General features: G+C 40.7%; 1 protein-coding gene across 2 annotated transcripts; it reads left to right on the top strand.

The window, feature by feature from the left end:
* Positions 1–4152: 4152 nt before the first annotated feature.
* Positions 4153–19834, top strand: LOC308088552 (uncharacterized protein). 2 transcript variants are annotated; one of them, XM_080433028.1, is made up of 7 exons: positions 4153–4259; positions 15486–15515; positions 16089–16301; positions 16796–16831; positions 18815–18919; positions 19183–19235; positions 19502–19834. In XM_080433028.1, exons 1-7 carry the CDS (start codon positions 4229–4231, stop codon positions 19562–19564), a joined length of 531 nt encoding a protein of 176 aa, XP_080289154.1. In that variant the 5' UTR covers positions 4153–4228; the 3' UTR covers positions 19565–19834. The 2 variants fall into 2 exon arrangements, with proteins under 2 accessions (XP_080289154.1, XP_080289155.1); XM_080433029.1 differs by lacking the exon at positions 19183–19235.
* The last annotated feature ends 1128 nt before the right edge of the window (positions 19835–20962 follow it).

Raw genomic sequence — 20962 nt, forward strand, 5'->3', positions numbered from 1 at the left:
AGTTATTTAGCAGATGCTCTTATTCCAGAGCAACTTACAGTAAGCAAGGAAAACACAAGCTAATACATCAAATGCATAGAAATAGTCATCTCAGATCAAAAAATTAAAGTGAACATTATGACCTCAAAGGGTCCCCCTTTAAGGTCACTTTTATCGTTTTTTCTCTCCAATTTCCCTTCCATGGTTGTTATCCCAACTGACTAGGTTTATCTATACGGTAAACAAAACTGTACACCACAGCTAACATCCACGAGGTATAATATCTTACAACTGTGCGTTGCGTTGCACTGGCTGCGGTTACATGGACAGGTATATTCCACTTACATTTGGAATTAATGAATGAATTCATTCAGAATAAAAATGCTCATGTAAACACTTCAATTGGAATAGAATATTCCATTCCGGTCTGATCTGAATGAATTTTCATTCGGGTTAGGAGGGGTGGTATATACCAATCGGAATTGACCATATAAACACTTTATTGGGAATGCTCCTCTCTGTTTGGAATACATGCATTCTTTTGCACATTCGTTGTGCTGTCAGAATTGGCCGAAAATGACCTATCAAATCTCGAATTTTCCTTATTTTTAACTTTAATTCAAAGACTGCATAAGTCTATTTATGTCTCTGTATGTGTCGGCCACGGTTGGTGCTGAGAAGCACTCGCTCCTGCGGGATAAAATTAATGATTAATAGCGTAATTTAATAAGCTTATCTAATGTAATAGTTAAGCCCAGACTTGTCCAGGAGAATGGACGCTCCGAGGATCTGAGCCTGTGATAGAGGAACAATCTTTACCTGGCCTTAACATGAAACGGGAACTTATTATAATCAAAAGAATCTATTCAGTCAGATGAAACGCTTTTTAAATAAAATCAAGGTAGCCTACATGAGAAATGTGACAAGTGGTAGGCTAGCCTAAGTTGTTCCGTGTTTGGTACCAATACGAAAAAATAAACTGGTCTGAACTTGTAGATCTGCTACTTTAGCATTAAAACGGCGATAACGAAGGAACGCGGGCTCGCACCGCATACAACGCTGCCTGGCAGGAGTCGGTGCATTGCTTCCCGGCCTGCCTACGGCCGGCAAACCTCCGCCGCGGAGGCACAAGGGGATATTGCCTCCTCCCATGCCCTCCCCAGGGAAGATCCGCCCGGGGCAGTGGATCCGGGTGGCCCCTGGTCCATGCCCGGGCGTAGGCGTGAACCACTTTGCGCATGTCAAAAGTTACATTCCGAATGAATGCTTTGGGTCATGTAAACGAGGAATACTTCTATTCAGGTTCCATGTAAACAGTTGGGTATGAATCTCTGTTTGGAATGAGTTCATTCTGAATTCATAAATATGTCCATGTAACTGCAGCCAGTGTGAGCTTGTCGATCGGCTATTTTCAACGAAAGCTTCCCCCACAATAACAGAAAACAGAAAAGACAATAGTATTGAGCCCTGAGGGACTCCGGGTTACCCATATGGGGTTTAGGCTGCCTGTCACCCTGTGTATCCTGTTGACTGTGAGACATAAAATAAAGGAACATCCGCACTCTCTTCAGTTATATTCTTGATTTATTTTTTAAAGGGTGAACAGCCGCAGCAAACAGGTCTATCTAGAGAAACGGACGCGTTTCGGCACGTCGGCCTTCCTCAGCGTTTCAAACTACACCAGCCTGTCTCACATTCCCATGCATGTTAAAACAACTCAATGTTTCTTTTTTCTGGTTTCTTTTTGACTAGCACTCTTTTTATTCTTTTGTTTTTTCTTAATGAAGTTGGTTCCTTTTTTTTCCTGTAAAGCAACTTTGGGTACTTAGAAAAGCGCTATAGAAATCTGAGCTATTATTATGTTGCAATCGCATGCAGCATTTTCTTCAGAAAAGGGATCTTTTTTGACACACACACACACACACACACACACACACACACACACACACACACACACACACACACACACACACACACACACACACACACACAAACGAAACCATCGTTACAACACCTCACCTCGCCTCTCCCTCACCTCCTCACATCTAATAACATAATGTTACTTGTAGTTTCTCAGAAATATCAACCACGCCTACGTTCCGTAGCGGAACTACACGTGACCACAGAGTCTTCCTGCAGCTCCATGTTCTCTGGAATTGTAGACAATAGACAAAATGTGTTAATCCAATATTGTGTGTGTGTGTGTGTGTGTGTGTGTGTGTGTGTGTGTGTGTGTGTGTGTGTGTGTGTGTGTGTGTGTGTGTGTGTGTGTGTGTGTGTGTGTGTGTGTGTGTGTGTGTGTGTGTGTGTGACTTCAGCATTAACAGGAATTAATAAATTCATGATGAATTCATGTATGAGTTAATCATTAATTAAAGGGATATTTCACTTTCAAAAAAACTTTGGGTCATTTTATCGTCTACTCAGGCTTTTGTGAGCCCCCCAAAACGTTTTTAAGTTGCTTGATTAATTATTTAGAAATGTTATATTCATTTTATCAGACACGCCCCCTTCCTATACAAACCCATTATAACTTCAAACTCCATTTTTAGCATGTTAGATTCATCAAAAACACCCGTCCTTGGTTCTGGTGACTCACCCTGCCCTCCTAATATGTGAGGGGGCCGTGTTTTTTCGATAACTTAAAAAAAAAAAAAAAAAAAAAAATACAATAAAGAAATTAAATAAAATAAATGAAAAAAGGAATAAAAAAAACACGGCCCCCTCGTGTATTAGGAGGGCAGGGTGAGTCACCAGAACCAAAGACGGGTGTTTTTGATTAATCTAACATGTTAAAAATGGAGTTTGAAGTTATAATGGGTTTGTATAGGAAGGGGGCGTGTCTGATAAAATGAATATCAAATATCTAAATACTGAATCAAGCAACTTAAAAACGATCTGGGGGGCTCACAAAAGCCTGAGTAGACGATAAAATGACCGAAAGTTTTTTTGAAAGTGAAATATCCCTTTAAGCATTAATTAACTCATTCACTGCCTGAATTATTTCTGACCGTGTTTGCCCACTGCCAGAGATTTTTCATTGAAAAGAAAAAAAGTACTCAGGAGCCGAGATACAGAATTTTAAAGTTTTAAGTTAACAAGGAAGTGGATAGGAGTCTAGATCTTCGAAAAATCATATCTCCTTGGTCTTTGGGTCAAATTTTAAAACAATATATATATTTTTAAGTTGGCGTAGATCTACGCGACTGGCACGGGGCGGCTTTAAATAGGTTCGCGTAGATCTACGCGATTGGCAGTCAGAGTTAATTACAGTACGTGTATGAATTTGCCCCTTATAAGGAAGTGTTACCATACATCTAAAATGACATAAATCACATTGATTTGTCATTTGTGGGATTTTATGTCCATCACTTGATGACTTATTTGTTCGTGCTCGTGCATGACAAACAGGCAGAGGCTGTGCTGTCAAATGGTTGAGCGAGTGGTGCACAACTGCACACACGAAAAGTGAAAACGAGATCTGTGATAAGGAATGATTACAAAACATCCCAAAGTTAACAGGATTGTTTAAACTTTTTTGCCTCTAATCTCTGCGAGTGATTGAAAAGCTGACATTATTTGACAATGTTGAAATGAGTGAATGTCTCATATGTTTAATTAAAATATAGCATTGATCTCTCGTGTGTGTGTGTGTGTGTGTGTGTGTGTGTGTGTGTGTGTGTGTGTGTGTGTGTGTGTGTGTGTGTGTGTGTGTGTGTGTGTGTGTGTGTGTGTGTCGTGAGATTTTATCTTGTAATCTTAGAAATAATGGACTCGGCCAGGTGTCCCTTTTCTTTATTTCAGTTAGTTCACAATTATATGCAGCATGTTCTTCAGAAAAGCTACATTGTGCCTTCCTGCTGCTCATTCTCTGTAATTGCACACAACGTGTGTGTGTGTGTGTGTGTGTGTGTGTGTGTGTGTGTGTGTGTGTGTGTGTGTGTGTGTGTGTGTGTGTGTGTGTGTGTGTGTGTGTGTGTGTGTGTGTGTGTGTGTGTGTGTGTGTGTGTGTGTACTGTGTATGTATGTATGGATTGTGGATGGATGGATGGATGGATGGATAGATGGATAGATAGAAAGAAACATGGGGATGTATGTTGATGACAGCTTCCTGTCAGGGAGGAAGGTGTAGTTAAACAGAAACCACTCCCACGTGAAGCAATAAGGAGTGATGCAAAACAGAAAGTGACTGGATCTCAGTATCATATCCACTCAACAGTCCTGACATCTAGAGACATAGATCTCAATAATGATGCTGCTCACCTTGCTCTGGATGTCAGGTATGACTCTGTTTTAATAAGGTGTGTGTGTGTGTGTGTGTGTGTGTGTGTGTGTGTGTGTGTGTGTGTGTGTGTGTGTGTGTGTGTGTGTGTGTGTGTGTGTGTGTGTGTGTGTGTGTGTGTGTGTGTGTGTGTGTGTGTGTGTGTGTGTGTGTGTGTGTGTCAGTGGCGTAATGGAGGGGCAGCAAGTGCTACGGTGCGGGGGGGCTGATACAAATATTTTTACAGCAAAAAAAAAGAATTAGACCGAATTAGACCCAAATTAGACCCGATTTTTTTTGCGCGCATGCGCGAACAGCAGCACTGCAGCAGCTCATGAAATCATGCAAGGAAGTAAAATGTATTTAAGCAAGAAAGGAAACGTGACCGCAATAAATAGATCCAGGGAGAAAGCGTGGCAAAGTATTGCAAGCACACACAGAGTGTGTGTGTGTGTGTGTGTGTGTGTGTGTGTGTGTGTGTGTGTGTGTGTGTGTGTGTGTGTTTGCGACGGACGGTCAACAGGACGTACGGACGGGACGGGACGGGACGGGGTGTACTGCGACGGGGGACGCACGGGACGGACGGGACGGGACGGTACGGGGGGGACGCGGGGGTTGACCGTGACGGGATGAGCGGGGGACGGGGCACGGGACGAGACACGCAATAACCCCACATTTGCAAGACCACTTTGGTAGAGATTTGGGTTGTGTAGTTAATTGCCATCATGATGTAACTCCAAAGGTGGACAAGAAATAAAAAACAATTTCTCCATTGACTAGAAATTGATACTTTAAAATATGCTCCTTATTGTCTTACAAAGAGGCTCCTTTAAACCCGTAACTAATAATTTATATATATATTTAAATATATTTATATATATATATATATATATATATATATATATATATATATATATATATATATATATATATATATGTATATATGTATATGTATATGTATGTGTTAGACATTTTTTATAATATTAAAACAAAATTGGTGATATATTATCAAACATCTAACAACAATATGAACTAGACTTGTCGCAATTCTGGGAAATTGCAAAGTGTGGTTGCGCCGTCGCGGGTCGCGGCCGCAGCCGCCGGGACTCGAGGAATACGCCGGGAGGAATACCGTTGGAGGCCGCGCGACGTGCGATTCGAATTCGGTGCCGATCGGATCCCGCGTTCGTGACGCGTGCCGTTTTGATTTGAGGAAATAGGCCCTTCCCACTAAAGAAACAGGCCCAATCGCACAAATGTAGCGGGCCGATGACATCGTAGACCGAATTAGACCCAAATTAGACCCGATTTTTTTTGCGCGCATGCGCGAACAGCAGCACTGCAGCAGCTCATGAAATCATGCAAGGAAGTAAAATGTATTTAAGCAAGAAAGGAAACGTGACCGCAATAAATAGATCCAGGGAGAAAGCGTGGCAAAGTATTGCAAGCACACACAGAGTGTGTGTGTGTGTGTGTGTGTGTGTGTGTGTGTGTGTGTGTGTGTGTGTGTGTGTGTGTGTGTGTGTGTGTGTGTGTGTGTGTGTGTGTGTGTGTGTGTGTGTGTGTGTTTGCGACGGACGGTCAACAGGACGTACGGACGGGACGGGACGGGACGGGGTGTACTGCGACGGGGGACGCACGGGACGGACGGGACGGGACGGTACGGGGGGGACGCGGGGGTTGACCGTGACGGGATGAGCGGGGGACGGGGCACGGGACGAGACACGCAATAACCCCATATTTGCAAGACCACTTTGGTAGAGATTTGGGTTGTGTAGTTAATTGCCATCATGATGTAACTCCAAAGGTGGACAAGAAATAAAAAACAATTTCTCCATTGACTAGAAATTGATACTTTAAAATATGCTCCTTATTGTCTTACAAAGAGGCTCCTTTAAACCCGTAACTAATAATTTATATATATATTTAAATATATTTATATATATATATATATATATATATATATATATATATATATATATATATATATATATATATATATATATGTATATATGTATATGTATATGTATGTGTTAGACATTTTTTATAATATTAAAACAAAATTGGTGATATATTATCAAACATCTAACAACAATATGAACTAGACTTGTCGCAATTCTGGGAAATTGCAAAGTGTGGTTGCGCCGTCGCGGGTCGCGGCCGCCGGGACTCGAGGAATACGCCGGGAGGAATACCGTCCGAGGCCGCGCGACGTGCGATTCGAATTCGGTGCCGATCGGATCCCGCGTTCGTGACGCGTGCCGTTTTGATTTGAGGAAATAGGCCCCTCCCACTAAAGAAACAGGCCCAATCGCACAAATGTAGCGGGCCGATGACATCGTCACGTCACTCCTGAGATCACTTGCTTTTCTTTTTGAGAGAACTGATCCCGCCAAAAATCATGTTTTTGCATCAAACGGTTACATTTTGCGCATTTGTGGCGCCTCCTATTGATCAAAGTGGAAATGCTTTTGGGGATTCGTTGAGTAAACCACCCTTGACATGTGATTCAAATTTGGGATTGACTTGACTTTTCGTTCGCGTTTTTAGGCATTTTTTGTAAAACGAGCCCCTCCCGCTAACTTTGGAAGCCAATTACGGCCGAACGGTATAGACTATCGCATGGGTCCATAGATCATGTGTACCGATTTTTGTGAGATTTGGACAAAATCTGTAGGAGTAGGAGATAAAAGTGTGTTTTGAAGAAAATTCAAAATGGCGGAAAATCTATCCAGACGGAAATGGGCGTGGCCTATATGGGGAGTTGCGTCATGACCCAAGGAATCCATGGGATTTTTCTACAACCTACGGTTCAAGAGTTATAAGCCAAAAGGTAAAGTGGGCTGTTATAGCGCCACCATGTGGCCGACTGGTGTACTTCTTTTATTAATAATTTAACAATAAACTATGAACCTCCCCTCAAAGTCTTTTAACTCTAGCACTTACGGTTTCCGAGAAAAAAAATAATTGAATTTGAGTTTTTTCATTTTCCCATTAAAGTGGATGGGGAAATTTTATTCACTAATAAATCAATATCAATTAAACAGAGAGGAGAAATAGCACGTGAGAAAAAAGTTTATCTAGTGAAATAAAGTCGGTAGAGTACTATAGTCTGGTTGCCCATTCGGGCAACCACACTAACTATAGTGTTAACAGTGTGACAATGACATATCACATGAGTCATTGTGAAACAATTATGATTCATGGTCACACACTATTTCAGTAATATAATTACATTGATTATATCTTATTGTATTGATTTCATTTTATTTGAATGCAGGGTCATTCAAATGAGTCCATATACAAACACATGTGTTGAATTAACTGTGGAAAAACTTGAAGAACAAAGACACTGGATTAAGTAAGCTCGGCTGTTAGCCTGCTCCTGACCAGGCTAACTTCACAGCTAAATTGCCATGGTAACTAAGGTAGGCTTGCTTAAATTCTCTTTTGTGGAATCGGGTCATGGCTAAACTTAGCCAGGGTGAACTGGCTAAACTAATCTTCAAGATAATTCAGCTTTCTAGGAACCGATTCAGCCCTAATCCTGGCTAAATTAAGCCAGGATAGGGGTTAAAACCAGGCTTTAGCTCTAATTCACCTTTCCAGGAATAGGCAGGTTTGTTAATTACCATCGTCTCTGTCAGCTCACTAAGCGCCATCATTGAATACAAATTAATCAATATAGCTTCCGATGTTGAATCACCTGCATATTTTATTTTGATCCTTTTTAGGTACATGTTTAATCTATTCTAATCCTCCTATTTGACTAGTTCTGTTTAGAACCTATGGTGTATTGGGGTTATCGTATATTGTGGGTCACAAGCTGCTTATATTTATTGAACATAAACCATCTATGACTTTACTAAAGTCCACGTTTGCATAGAGGCATGTTGCTTATGCCTGATGCTATAATCTTAACCCACTGTTTGAAGAGGTGTCTGCATAGAAAATCAGGGACACTCTGCTAGCTGTGAAGTGTGATTTACATCTCTTTTGTTAACCTGAGAGACAACAGGTCTGGCCTTTGTCTTCACTCCCAAGCTTCGATATGCAGTTGCTAATCAAGTCAGACATTGATCAAAGGACATGAAAGGAGTTGATCTGGTCACCTTTCAGGGTGACCCCCACCCGCCTGTATTCTAATGTGAAGCTACTGTGTTTAAAAGGTGTATGAAAATGTAAGTCAGTACTGTCGCACTGCAATAAGAGCAGACCAGCACTCACGGAACAGTCCTTTTTAAGGTACATTTATTTATATATTTTAAGCATTTTAAGCATGGTAGTAAGCTGCAGAACAGTTAACAACAGACGCGTTTCGGCGTTAAGCCTTCATCAGCGTTGTGTGCTGTGGGCACCGGAAGTGTCCAATTTATAGGGTCCGGGTAAGACAACTCCCCCTGTCCATGTAGAGATCAACAACTTCCAACCAATTTGTACACAAAAAGCGCAGTCATAATCCAAATACATAAACACCACATCAATTGGTCGTTATGGTCATCAAATTAAATTACACATAAAGTCCTTGCAGTCTTCAAATACAAATACAATTCATCTGAGTCTGTTCCAATAAAGGGGTCTAGGTAAAGACAAAATAATGCACAAACAGCTGAGTCCTGAGGACGCGTCCGTTGTTAACTGTTCTGCAGCTTACTACCATGCTTAAAATGCTTAAAATATATAAATAAATGTACCTTAAAAAGGACTGTTCCGTGAGTGCTGGTCTGCTCTTATTAGTGTGGTTGCCCTAACAGGGCAACCAGACTATTGTTATCCTCCGAGGCCCTAACAGTTTATTTTGGACTGCATCTCCTCCCACAGTTTATTTTTCACAATTTAGTGCCATATGTCAAAATGACCGGCTTCACCGGGAATCGTGCGCTTGTATTTTGCTAAGAGATTGGTTACATAGTTTAATTGATATTGATTTATTAGTGCATTAAATTTCCCCATCCACTTTAATGGGAAAATGAAAAAACTCCCATTCAAGTATTTTTTTTCTCAGAAACCGTAAGGGCTAGAGTTACAAGACTAGGAGGGGAGGTTCATAATTTAGTGCGAAATTATTAAAACAATAATTACACAAGTTGGCCTCATGGTGGCGCTATAACAGCCCACTTTACGTTTTGGCCTATAACTCTTGAACCGTCCATAGATCATGTGTACCGATTTTTGTGAGATTTGGACAAAATCTGTAGGAGTAGGAGATAAAAGTGTGTTTTGAAGAAAATTCAAAATGGCGGAAAATCTATCCAGACGGAAATGGGCGTGGCCTATATGGGGAGTTGCGTCATGACCCAAGGAATCCATGGGATTTTTCTACAACCTACGGTTCAAGAGTTATAAGCCAAAAGGTAAAGTGGGCTGTTATAGCGCCACCATGTGGCCGACTGGTGTACTTCTTTTATTAATAATTTAACAATAAACTATGAACCTCCCCTCAAAGTCTTTTAACTCTAGCACTTACGGTTTCCGAGAAAAAAAATAATTGAATTTGAGTTTTTTCATTTTCCCATTAAAGTGGATGGGGAAATTTTATTCACTAATAAATCAATATCAATTAAACAGAGAGGAGAAATAGCACGTGAGAAAAAAGTTTATCTAGTGAAATAAAGTCGGTAGAGTACTATAGTCTGGTTGCCCATTCGGGCAACCACACTAACTATAGTGTTAACAGTGTGACAATGACATATCACATGAGTCATTGTGAAACAATTATGATTCATGGTCACACACTATTTCAGTAATATAATTACATTGATTATATCTTATTGTATTGATTTCATTTTATTTGAATGCAGGGTCATTCAAATGAGTCCATATACAAACACATGTGTTGAATTAACTGTGGAAAAACTTGAAGAACAAAGACACTGGATTAAGTAAGCTCGGCTGTTAGCCTGCTCCTGACCAGGCTAACTTCACAGCTAAATTGCCATGGTAACTAAGGTAGGCTTGCTTAAATTCTCTTTTGTGGAATCGGGTCATGGCTAAACTTAGCCAGGGTGAACTGGCTAAACTAATCTTCAAGATAATTCAGCTTTCTAGGAACCGATTCAGCCCTAATCCTGGCTAAATTAAGCCAGGATAGGGGTTAAAACCAGGCTTTAGCTCTAATTCACCTTTCCAGGAATAGGCAGGTTTGTTAATTACCATCGTCTCTGTCAGCTCACTAAGCGCCATCATTGAATACAAATTAATCAATATAGCTTCCGATGTTGAATCACCTGCATATTTTATTTTGATCCTTTTTAGGTACATGTTTAATCTATTCTAATCCTCCTATTTGACTAGTTCTGTTTAGAACCTATGGTGTATTGGGGTTATCGTATATTGTGGGTCACAAGCTGCTTATATTTATTGAACATAAACCATCTATGACTTTACTAAAGTCCACGTTTGCATAGAGGCATGTTGCTTATGCCTGATGCTATAATCTTAACCCACTGTTTGAAGAGGTGTCTGCATAGAAAATCAGGGACACTCTGCTAGCTGTGAAGTGTGATTTACATCTCTTTTGTTAACCTGAGAGACAACAGGTCTGGCCTTTGTCTTCACTCCCAAGCTTCGATATGCAGTTGCTAATCAAGTCAGACATTGATCAAAGGACATGAAAGGAGTTGATCTGGTCACCTTTCAGGGTGACCCCCACCCGCCTGTATTCTAATGTGAAGCTACTGTGTTTAAAAGGTGTATGAAAATGTAAGTCAGTACTGTCGCACTGCAATAAGAGCAGACCAGCACTCACGGAACAGTCCTTTTTAAGGTACATTTATTTATATATTTTAAGCATTTTAAGCATGGTAGTAAGCTGCAGAACAGTTAACAACAGACGCGTTTCGGCGTTAAGCCTTCATCAGCGTTGTGTGCTGTGGGCACCGGAAGTGTCCAATTTATAGGGTCCGGGTAAGACAACTCCCCCTGTCCATGTAGAGATCAACAACTTCCAACCAATTTGTACACAAAAAGCGCAGTCATAATCCAAATACATAAACACCACATCAATTGGTCGTTATGGTCATCACATTAAATTACACATAAAGTCCTTGCAGTCTTCAAATACAAATACAATTCATCTGAGTCTGTTCCAATAAAGGGGTCTAGGTAAAGACAAAATAATGCACAAACAGCTGAGTCCTGAGGACGCGTCCGTTGTTAACTGTTCTGCAGCTTACTACCATGCTTAAAATGCTTAAAATATATAAATAAATGTACCTTAAAAAGGACTGTTCCGTGAGTGCTGGTCTGCTCTTATTAGTGTGGTTGCCCTAACAGGGCAACCAGACTATTGTTATCCTCCGAGGCCCTAACAGTTTATTTTGGACTGCATCTCCTCCCACAGTTTATTTTTCACAATTTAGTGCCATATGTCAAAATGACCGGCTTCACCGGGAATCGTGCGCTTGTATTTTGCTAAGAGATTGGTTACATAGTTTAATTGATATTGATTTATTAGTGCATTAAATTTCCCCATCCACTTTAATGGGAAAATGAAAAAACTCCCATTCAAGTATTTTTTTTCTCAGAAACCGTAAGGGCTAGAGTTACAAGACTAGGAGGGGAGGTTCATAATTTAGTGCGAAATTATTAAAACAATAATTACACAAGTTGGCCTCATGGTGGCGCTATAACAGCCCACTTTACGTTTTGGCCTATAACTCTTGAACCGTAGGTCGTAGAATAAAAATCTTTTTTTCCCTTGATTCCTTGGGTCATGACGTCGATATTTCTACCCAACGTGGACAGAGGTGCGAAGGCCTGGTCATCGCTGCTTGCTAACTTTGCATTTCGAGTCACATATAAAGGTCTTAGTAATGCATGTCAATAACAGCCCCAAAGGTCATACTGAAGGAATCGCCTAAACATTCAAAAAACACACAAGATCTTAAGTGGGTGTTTATCACCTTAGTTTACCTTGGAAAATATTCAATGCAATACTGTGTGGGGAGAAAACCAAAGGGAATGATGACAGATAAATGAGTGTAATGTAACACTTGTTTATGTGTTCTTACCAAACTCATTGAGGTTCTATGAAATTAGCCTGGAGGTATGACCACTAGATGTACTGTGTCTGAGCATGAATTCATGTTGTTGAAGGTTGTGTATGCTCTCACGCAATGCCAATACATTCGAAACAAATACCTGATGATTGATGAGACGATATGGTAAGATTTACAGCTTTATCTTCCCTGAAACCAACAACCAGTCCTGTCTCTGCAGTCAGGCTCATGACCTGCCTTGAGGACATCAAGTGTTGCATGGCACACACCTTTGTACAGCTGCAACAATGCAACAATGAAGGCAAGCTGGAAGTTGTCCTGTTTGGCTCCCTCACGGTCACTCCATCACAGGGAATACTAACGGTCTTGGCAACCCAGGGACGCAGGAGGGGGGGCGGAGGGGTTTGAACATACTCAGTTCCATTGGGGGGGGGGGGGGGTGAAGAAAAAAGAAAAAGAAAAAACCTCTACACTTCATGGAGTACATTTTTTGTACCGAATTAACCAAATTAAAGTAAATTGTGATGCGCACGCACACGCTGGGAACGCACATGCGTCCCATTCGGTTCTAAAATGCCCTCTGTGTCCACACTTGTTAAACCTAATGTGAAACACCTTGGTGAGATGTTTGATTCTGCCTTTAAGTTTAACAAGCAGGTAAAAGCAGTAGAAAAAAATCAGTTTTTTTTTCTAGCTTCGAATCGTTTACAAAATCAAGCCATTTTTCTCTAACATAGACCTTGAGAAAGTCCTCCAGTCCATTTTTGGACTGGGGGGCTCTCTATATTGGGGCCTATTTAGTTTTAATTTAATTAAGGGTCGGGCTCTGGAACAGTGGGTATCAGTCGGCCCATTTTTCTAGAGGCCCCCCCTGATTCTTGGGCCCCTGGTATGATGTCACAGTTATTAACTTTGCATTTCTTGTCACATATAAAGAGCCTAAGCTCTGAGCATGTCTGAGCATGTCAATAACAGCTCCAAAAGTCATACTGAAGGAATAGCCCCTAAACATTCACACAAGATGTGACAAGAAAGAAGCGATCATCATACCTTTGAGTGTTTATCCCTTTAGTTTACCTTCACAGAGGACAAATATTCCATGCAATAATCAACTCTGTGGGGAGAAATGATGACAGATAAATGAGTGTAATTTATCACTTGTTTATGTGTTTTTACCAAAGGTGACTCATTGAGGTGTTATGAAATTAGCCTGGAGGTATGAGTGCCTGTTTGTTTAGATGTACTGTGTCTGAGCATGAATTAATCTTTTAGATTTACAGCTTTATCTCATCTATTCATCTATTTCCGTTGTGTTTGCTCTCTCTCTCTCTCTCTCTCTCTCTCTCTCTCTCTCTCTCTCTCTCTCTCTCTCTCTCTCTCTCTCTCTCTCTCTCTCTCTCTCTCTCTCTCTCTCCTGCACCAGTGCGAAGCCCTATTGAAATTTCAAAGATTATTCTTTGCAAGAAATGAGACAGCCATTACTCCAGTACCCAGCATCAAAAACCTACAGAACTTCCTAGGCACACTTAGACGGCCAATAGGGACAGGCTGTTTGCCATACAGACTTGTATCGTGGACAGAGCTGCGAGGGCCCGTTCATCGCTGCTTGCAGCTTTAATTAGTGTGGAGGGCAACCAGACTATAGTACTATAGTTCCTTGGGTCACGACGCATCTCCCCATATAGGCCACGCCCATTTGCGTCAGGATAGATTTTCCGCCATTTTGAATTTTCTTCAAAACACACAACACAAAAATCGGTACACATGATCTCTGGGCCCATGCGATAAACATATCCAAACGGCATTTAGATAGTCCTTACCGGCTTCCAAAGTTAGTGGGAGGGGCCCGTTTTACCAAAAATGCCAAAAATCACCAACGAAACGTCCGGTCAATCCCAAATTTGAATCAAATGTCGAGGGTGGTTTACTCAACGAATCCCCAAAAGCATTTCCACTTTGACCCATAGGGGGCGCCACAAATGCACAAAACGTAACCGTTTGATGCAAAAACATGATTTTTGGGGGGATCAATCCTCTCTAAATGAATCGCAAGTGATCTCAGGAGTTGCGTGACAATGTAATTGGCGCAGCCTCCGACGGTATTCCTCCCAGCGTATTCCTCGAGTCCCGGCGGCAGCGACCCGCGACTCGCATCGGCGCAACCACACTCTGCCATTGCCCTGAATTGCGACGCGTCTAGTTGCTAAGTTATTGTTCCTGACCGTGCACCCGGTGAAAAAGTTGAGTGTTGTTGAAAAGAGTTGGAGTCGTGCTCGCACCCTCTATTTTGAGTACTGTCGCACTGCCCACACCGTGAGGCTGAGGGGGAGCTTCGGCTCCCTGGTTCTCATGCTGTTGCTATGATGCTGCTGTTGATGCTGAATAAATGAATGATTCTGAACATGGACTCCGGACGTCTTCTCCTCTACCTTATTACAACCAGCCTGGAAACCCGCATCCTGGCACCTAAAATATACGACAGGGTACTTGAACATACCAGTCAGGCAGTATATCACCCTGCTGTGTATGGGTGTACCATGTTTGAACATAACCAGTCAGACACATACAGTATTGCGCCTGTCCAGATGAAACATGTCAGCTTATAAAGTTGACATGACAGATTTACCTTCGATCACTTCACTTTTGACCTTGCTGTCTGTGTATATATATATATATAAAAAAACGTAAAACAATACTGTAAAACCCTGGTTACTACATTAACAGACCTATCCTAATTGAAATCTGTGAAGGGAAGAACCAATAGGGGAGATACAGATGCCCAAAATACAGAAGGATAAAAGGGTTCCAAACTGTGGCACAACTTGTAATAACAGTAGAAATCCTTTCTATTTTTCTTTTTTTCCTTTACATAGTATTTGTATGTTGTTGTATGACAAAGTAAATGTAGGCCTATTGCAATCTCATACATAATTGATTAGTAGTGGTGAAACAATTAAAACTTAATTTTATTTTTCATGCAACTAAGAAGATGATGATATAGATTTGATTTGATTTTATATTTTGATTTGGTTTTATTTATATATGTAAATCAATTGTGTGAAGGAGAAAGTGCATCCTTTTTCTTCCAGTTCCTGTTATGTCCAAACAGGAAGGAGCAGTGTTTTTTTTTATAGATTTTAGTACTTGATTTAAAATTTCATATTCAGTCCCATTCATTTCCCATGATACAGTGCAAAATGATAGATGATGGATAGACTTTAACATTCTCATTTATTGCATTTCAGCAATACTACTGCCACCTGTAACAATGCAGAGTAAGTACGTCCTTTATGTCCTTTACAACTGTGTGGCATCAGGTTCTTCTGAAACTAACTCTAGAACAATGACCTACAAAAACCACTCAACAGAGAGTAGAAATGGACCTGTGCTTATGGCTGTTTATTGATTTGATCCAGTTTTTCTGAAATAGTAGTTCAACAGTACAGGTCAGCAATGCATCCAGAAACAGACTCAAACACTGTTCTGTAGACTAGAGAATACAAACCAAACATATTTTTTAGAGGAAGGCATTGCTGCAATTTAGTTTAAGGACAACAAGACAAGATAATCTGTGGACAGGCTGCATTTGACATCTTGGTCTACTGAGAGATTATTTTTACAATAAAAATGGCAATTATATATTTATTTCGTATACTGTATATTGGGCCTACATATTTGCATATTTGTTTAGGCCAAAGAAAAGTAATCGTAATTTTATTGTGATTAGCGGTGTCAAGCCAATTAAGCTTAATTAGTATTTGCATGAAAGTAAGACCTGGTTTTATTTGACCCGACCACTCGTTGCAATAATCCATTGTATCCTGGGAATCTCCAATCTTTGTTTGCAGACAACGACAACTGCCCGTGTCTCTGCTCACAGTTACCAGATGTGGAATCTGCTGAACGTCCAGATGCAGTGAATTGTTGTCAGATTGGCGGAAACTACCGGTACAGGTGTATTGGTGGTTACGTGAGGAGTGAGGCAGGCACCTCCCACCTCGTCAAGTGCATGATGACTAAAAACGGTCGACAGTGGTCAAAGCCCAGTCTCATTTGTAGACGTAAGATGTAATTCTTGTGGCTGAACTTAAATGTTTTGGTATGGGGGTAATGACATTTGACATTTGAACCCTGTTTGGTTTTATATATTTCATAATGCCTTGTAATTCTCCATTATGATGATTGCCAGAAATACTATCTATTGTTGAATGGGTTTTAAGCCTGGTTTAAACATATTTGTAATGTTACGATTAATTCAGCCCCATTCATTTACCATGAGTACAATGCAAAATGATAAGGATAATTCCTTTAACAGGTCCGTTCATGAAAGTCCTTACGGTCTTGTTTCCAATGAGGGCCTGTGAGCAATTAGGGGTTAAGAGTCTTGCTCAGGGACAAATTTCATTTCATCGACACATTTGCTGGCCTGGCCTGGAATCGTACTTGGGGCAACCAGGGCCTCTGGCTCCCTAGGCGGGCTCACTAACCACTCAGCTATGGCCAACCCCTGATAGAAGATAAATAAACGTTAAGATTCTCATTTATTGCATTTCAGCTACCCCAGAACCACTGCTACCTGTAACGACGCAGAGTAAGTACATTCTTTATGTCCTTTACCCCTGTGTGTCATCAGGTTCTTCTTCTGAGACAAACTCCAAAACAATGACCTCTAGTTAATTTGATTCACACATGGGATCCACAAACCCAATAATCCTACTATTTGACCCAGTTCTGATTAGACCCTGTTGTGTATGGGTGTACCATGCTTGAACATAACCAGTCAGGCACATATACACTATTTCGCTCCTATCCAGATTAAACATTTCAGCTTATAAAGTTGTAGGCATGACAGATTTACCCTCGTTCACTCCACTTTTGACCTTGTTGTACATTAAAAGACAATACCATGAAATAAAACCCACAGTACTACATTAACAGACCTAGCCTAATTCAAATTTGCATCTCTATCAAATAACTGTGAGAACCAATAACGGAGATACAGATGCCCAAACTACAGAACGATACAAGGGTTCCAAACCGTGGCACATTCTGCAATAACAATAGAAATGTTCCGATAACAGATGAAGAAGCACTGCGTCGGTCCGTAATTATGTCAAACTGAGAACAGGTGCTCTATTGAGAGGGTTTAGTTTCAAGACAAGACTTTTAAGTTCCTTTCCTTTTTAGACATCAGTGGAAAAAATAAGGGGGTGAGCTTAAAGAAGGTCCAAGGCAGCTCTGTTCAGTTGAAGTAAAAAATATTGTATTAATTAGTCCATAGCAAGGAATTAAAAAACGCAGGGTCCACTGGAAATAACGTGTTCTATCTTTATTTTTTACATACTAATTACATAATTAATTAATGGCATTGCACCGACATTATGCAGGAAGACATTTATTGATGATCTCACAAAAGATAACGTGCTACAAGCACTAGCAGAACACATCTTTTAAAATATAATTTAGCTAATTATATATTTTTGCCTATTTTAATTGTGGAGGAACTATCTCGCTCCCCTTCTCTCTCTGTTTCTCTCGTTGACTGTGCCTTCACTCCTTGGAGTCGGTGCTGCTATTTGTGCATCATGGATTGCTAAAAATTAAGAAAGAAAATGGAAAGAAAGAAATGTTTTTATTACAACCATGACAACGCTATTGATACAGTAAATTACAGCCTATTATATAGTGAACAAAGCATGCAAGTGCATGCAGTACAATTCTTTTTTTTTCGCTTTTATTTTTTAAGAGGAAGGTGCTACCCCTGGCAGATGAGTGGCTGATATTATTATATATTGGCTATGACGTCCAGGTCCAGTTTCTCCTTTGCCACATGCTTGTGGCAGTGTAACAGAGCAAGGTGGTTGAGTCTTGCTTGCCCCATTGTGGATCGTGCATGACGTTACAGGAATAGTCAGCACATGTCTCACCAGTCTTGTGAGCTCTGGGCGAACCGCTCTGGAGCTCTCTCCCTTATCACCTTTCAAGAACTCAACTACATCATGAAAAGTAGACAGGCAACGTCCTTGTGTCTTTGCCATGTCAAGGCAAATGTCACGATGCAGTGTCAGCCTGACTTCATCTAAATCATTTCCATAGAACTGCAGCGTTTGCAATAATCGTCCTTTCCGACCATAAAATCCTCGACATCTTGCATGTGTTTGAACACAGAAGCACTAAATCTGCAGTTCAGGGATGATGATGCTGTGTCCATGAACTCAAAGTATTGCTATTTATTTCCTGTGGAAAAATGCCAATGTCTCCGTTCCTCTAGCTTTACTGCAAAAATTCAAATTCAAATTCAAACGGCCACAGCTGTGCAAGGGATTACCCCGTGCGCCGTGCGGATATTTTTTCCCTCCTCTACTACGACAACCGCATGCGTGCAGGGATGTCCGTGAGGATTTTAATGTTGTTTTTGCTTTGTTGTTATATTATTATTGCTTTACTTCTGTAAATGTGTAAACCTGTGATGTGACAATAAACCTGATTCTTCTGATTCTTCTTCTGATTCTTCTGATTGCTTTTTCTGTAAGTCACTTTATTTATTTTACCTTTTCCTTATATTTATCTGGAGAGCTAATCAAGGAGGAAAGTGAGGATGAAAAGTCAACAAGCAAACTTGACATCCAACAGAGACAGTACGGGAAAGCCGAGACAGACAGGGATTACTGGGTACTGGGTAAGATGTAATTCTCATGTATGGCTGAACTGAAATGTTTTTGGTATGGGGGTAATTATGACCTTTGAACCCCAAAATGAGTAAAGTAACATAGGCTGTTCAGTGGTTTTACATCTCTCATAATGCCTTGCAATTCTCCATTATGCTGATTGCCAGGAATACTATTGCTGAATGGGTTTTAAGCCTGGTTTATACATATTCTTAATGTAACGCTTAACCACATTCAGCCATGTAGATTGTGAAACCATTGAAGTTCATTGCAGTGGTTCTGCTGCTCCTGCTGGGGTGCATCGGTGCCTTCTATTCTTTCTGGAGGGTAATGTATACTTATTTATTCAATTCAAGACTGGGATATAATTGAGTTAGACTGTTTTCATGTCAGAGAGACAGATTCACCATTCAAGATTTGTATTCGTTACATCTCATATATGAGTAGGCCTACCCAAGAGTACAATTATTTGGTTTTGGTTCCTCAACATTGTAGCAGTGATAACAAATGTATAATAAAGAATAACAACAACAACAAGGTAAGACATCTGATCCAGTCAAAGTTAAAGTTAAGGTTCTATTGTATTTCTCCAGGCCACCAGAGCGAAGAACAATGTTGATTTCAGTGCTGAAGAAAAAGCTTTGTTCTTAATGTGATGTTCACCCTGTCACCCTGTGTATCCTGTTGACTACAGAAGATTTGTGAAGGAGCCATTCTGCCTTTGTGCCTTTAAGCCAGTTGTGGGTGGGTTCACCTTGAGGGGGGGTTGCCGTAGCAATCGGCAGGTTGATAGGCACAGGTGCAACAAGCCAGTTAATGATGGCATGGTTTGGGTACACTGAGGAGATCACACGTTTTTTACCGTTCTTATTTTGCATTGACAAAACCTTGCTGTATTCCCTGTTATACTGAATAAATGGGAACCTCACCCAACAGCAGTTTTTGGTTTGGACATTCTATTATTGAAACACGTCAAAAACGGATATCCCTGTACCCAGCCGAGTGGCAAAATGTTTGAAATCGTCACTACAGTTTGCATTTAGTATTCTAAAGCAGTGCTTCTCAAACTTTTTCACGTCAAGGAGGACCCCCAAAATTATATGTAGGCCTATTTGGCTATGGACCCCCATTGGAAAATATCTCGTGCCATGGGATCTACAAGCTCATAGCACAGCAAGAAGTGACGCACTATGAGCTTGTTTATCTGCTATTTTTTGAATAGCCAAAGTAAAAAAATATGGTTAAAGTGGTTAAAATGGTTGTGATGCTATATTAACTTATTTTGCTGGGGACCCCCTGGTACCCCAGTATTCCATTTGTATACTGTCAGAAGTTACATACTTGCAAGGGTCAATTTAGACCCTCCTAAAGGACCCCCGATAGTCCCTGAAAGCCACTTTGAGAACCACTGTGCTACGGGCTAAGGTGGAGTCTGAACTGAAGAGGTATATATATATTGGTATATATTGTGTCGGAAGATTGGGAGTTGAGTCTGCAGTTCTAACTGCAATGAGGAGTTTGTTCCACAGTTTGGGAGTCAGAAGGGAGAAGAGTCTGGGTTGTGTGGAGCGTCTTTGAAAAAATGTAAGAATGCTATGACCTTTGCTTCCTTGTTAGCCCGGAGGAGAATATTGTTAGAGTGGAAATCAGCTAGGCTACTCCACCTAGAATATCATATTTTTTTAAACTAGAAAAGATAAAGTACTCTATCAGAGGATATAAACTCAAATGTTCTATTCAATATGGGGCCTCTTCCTGTCATACTTTCAGAATCAAAACACCCTCCCTACGGATTGACATGATGCCCTGCCAGCTCGAACCCTATAGATTTATATGACTCTATTTTCTATAGAGTCATAGATTTATGTCTAGAGGGGACATGGGGGGAATGCTACAGATTCATTCTGTAGCATTTGTGTGGTGCCACAGATAGAAACCCCATTCATTCCCCCCCAAAACATATGTATATAAATAATTGTAAGCCTGGAACCAAGCCAAAAATAATGGCTTTTCTATCTGTAGCACCACAAATCTGTGGCCCCGTGCCCCATGGT

The sequence above is a fragment of the Gymnoscopelus braueri genome (genome assembly GCF_963280865.1).
Source record: "Gymnoscopelus braueri genome assembly, chromosome: 7".
NCBI lineage: Eukaryota > Metazoa > Chordata > Actinopteri > Myctophiformes > Myctophidae > Gymnoscopelus > Gymnoscopelus braueri.

Coding starts and splice junctions, on each gene's coding strand:
- LOC308088552 (XM_080433028.1), top strand. CDS start 4,229: ATGATGCTGCTCACCTTGCTCTGGATGTCAG. Junction 16,302..16,795: donor GCCCAGTCTCATTTGTAGAC/GTAAGATGTAAT, acceptor ATTGCATTTCAG/CTACCCCAGAACCACTGCTA. Junction 16,832..18,814: donor GCTACCTGTAACGACGCAGA/GTAAGTACATTC, acceptor ATTTATCTGGAG/AGCTAATCAAGGAGGAAAGT.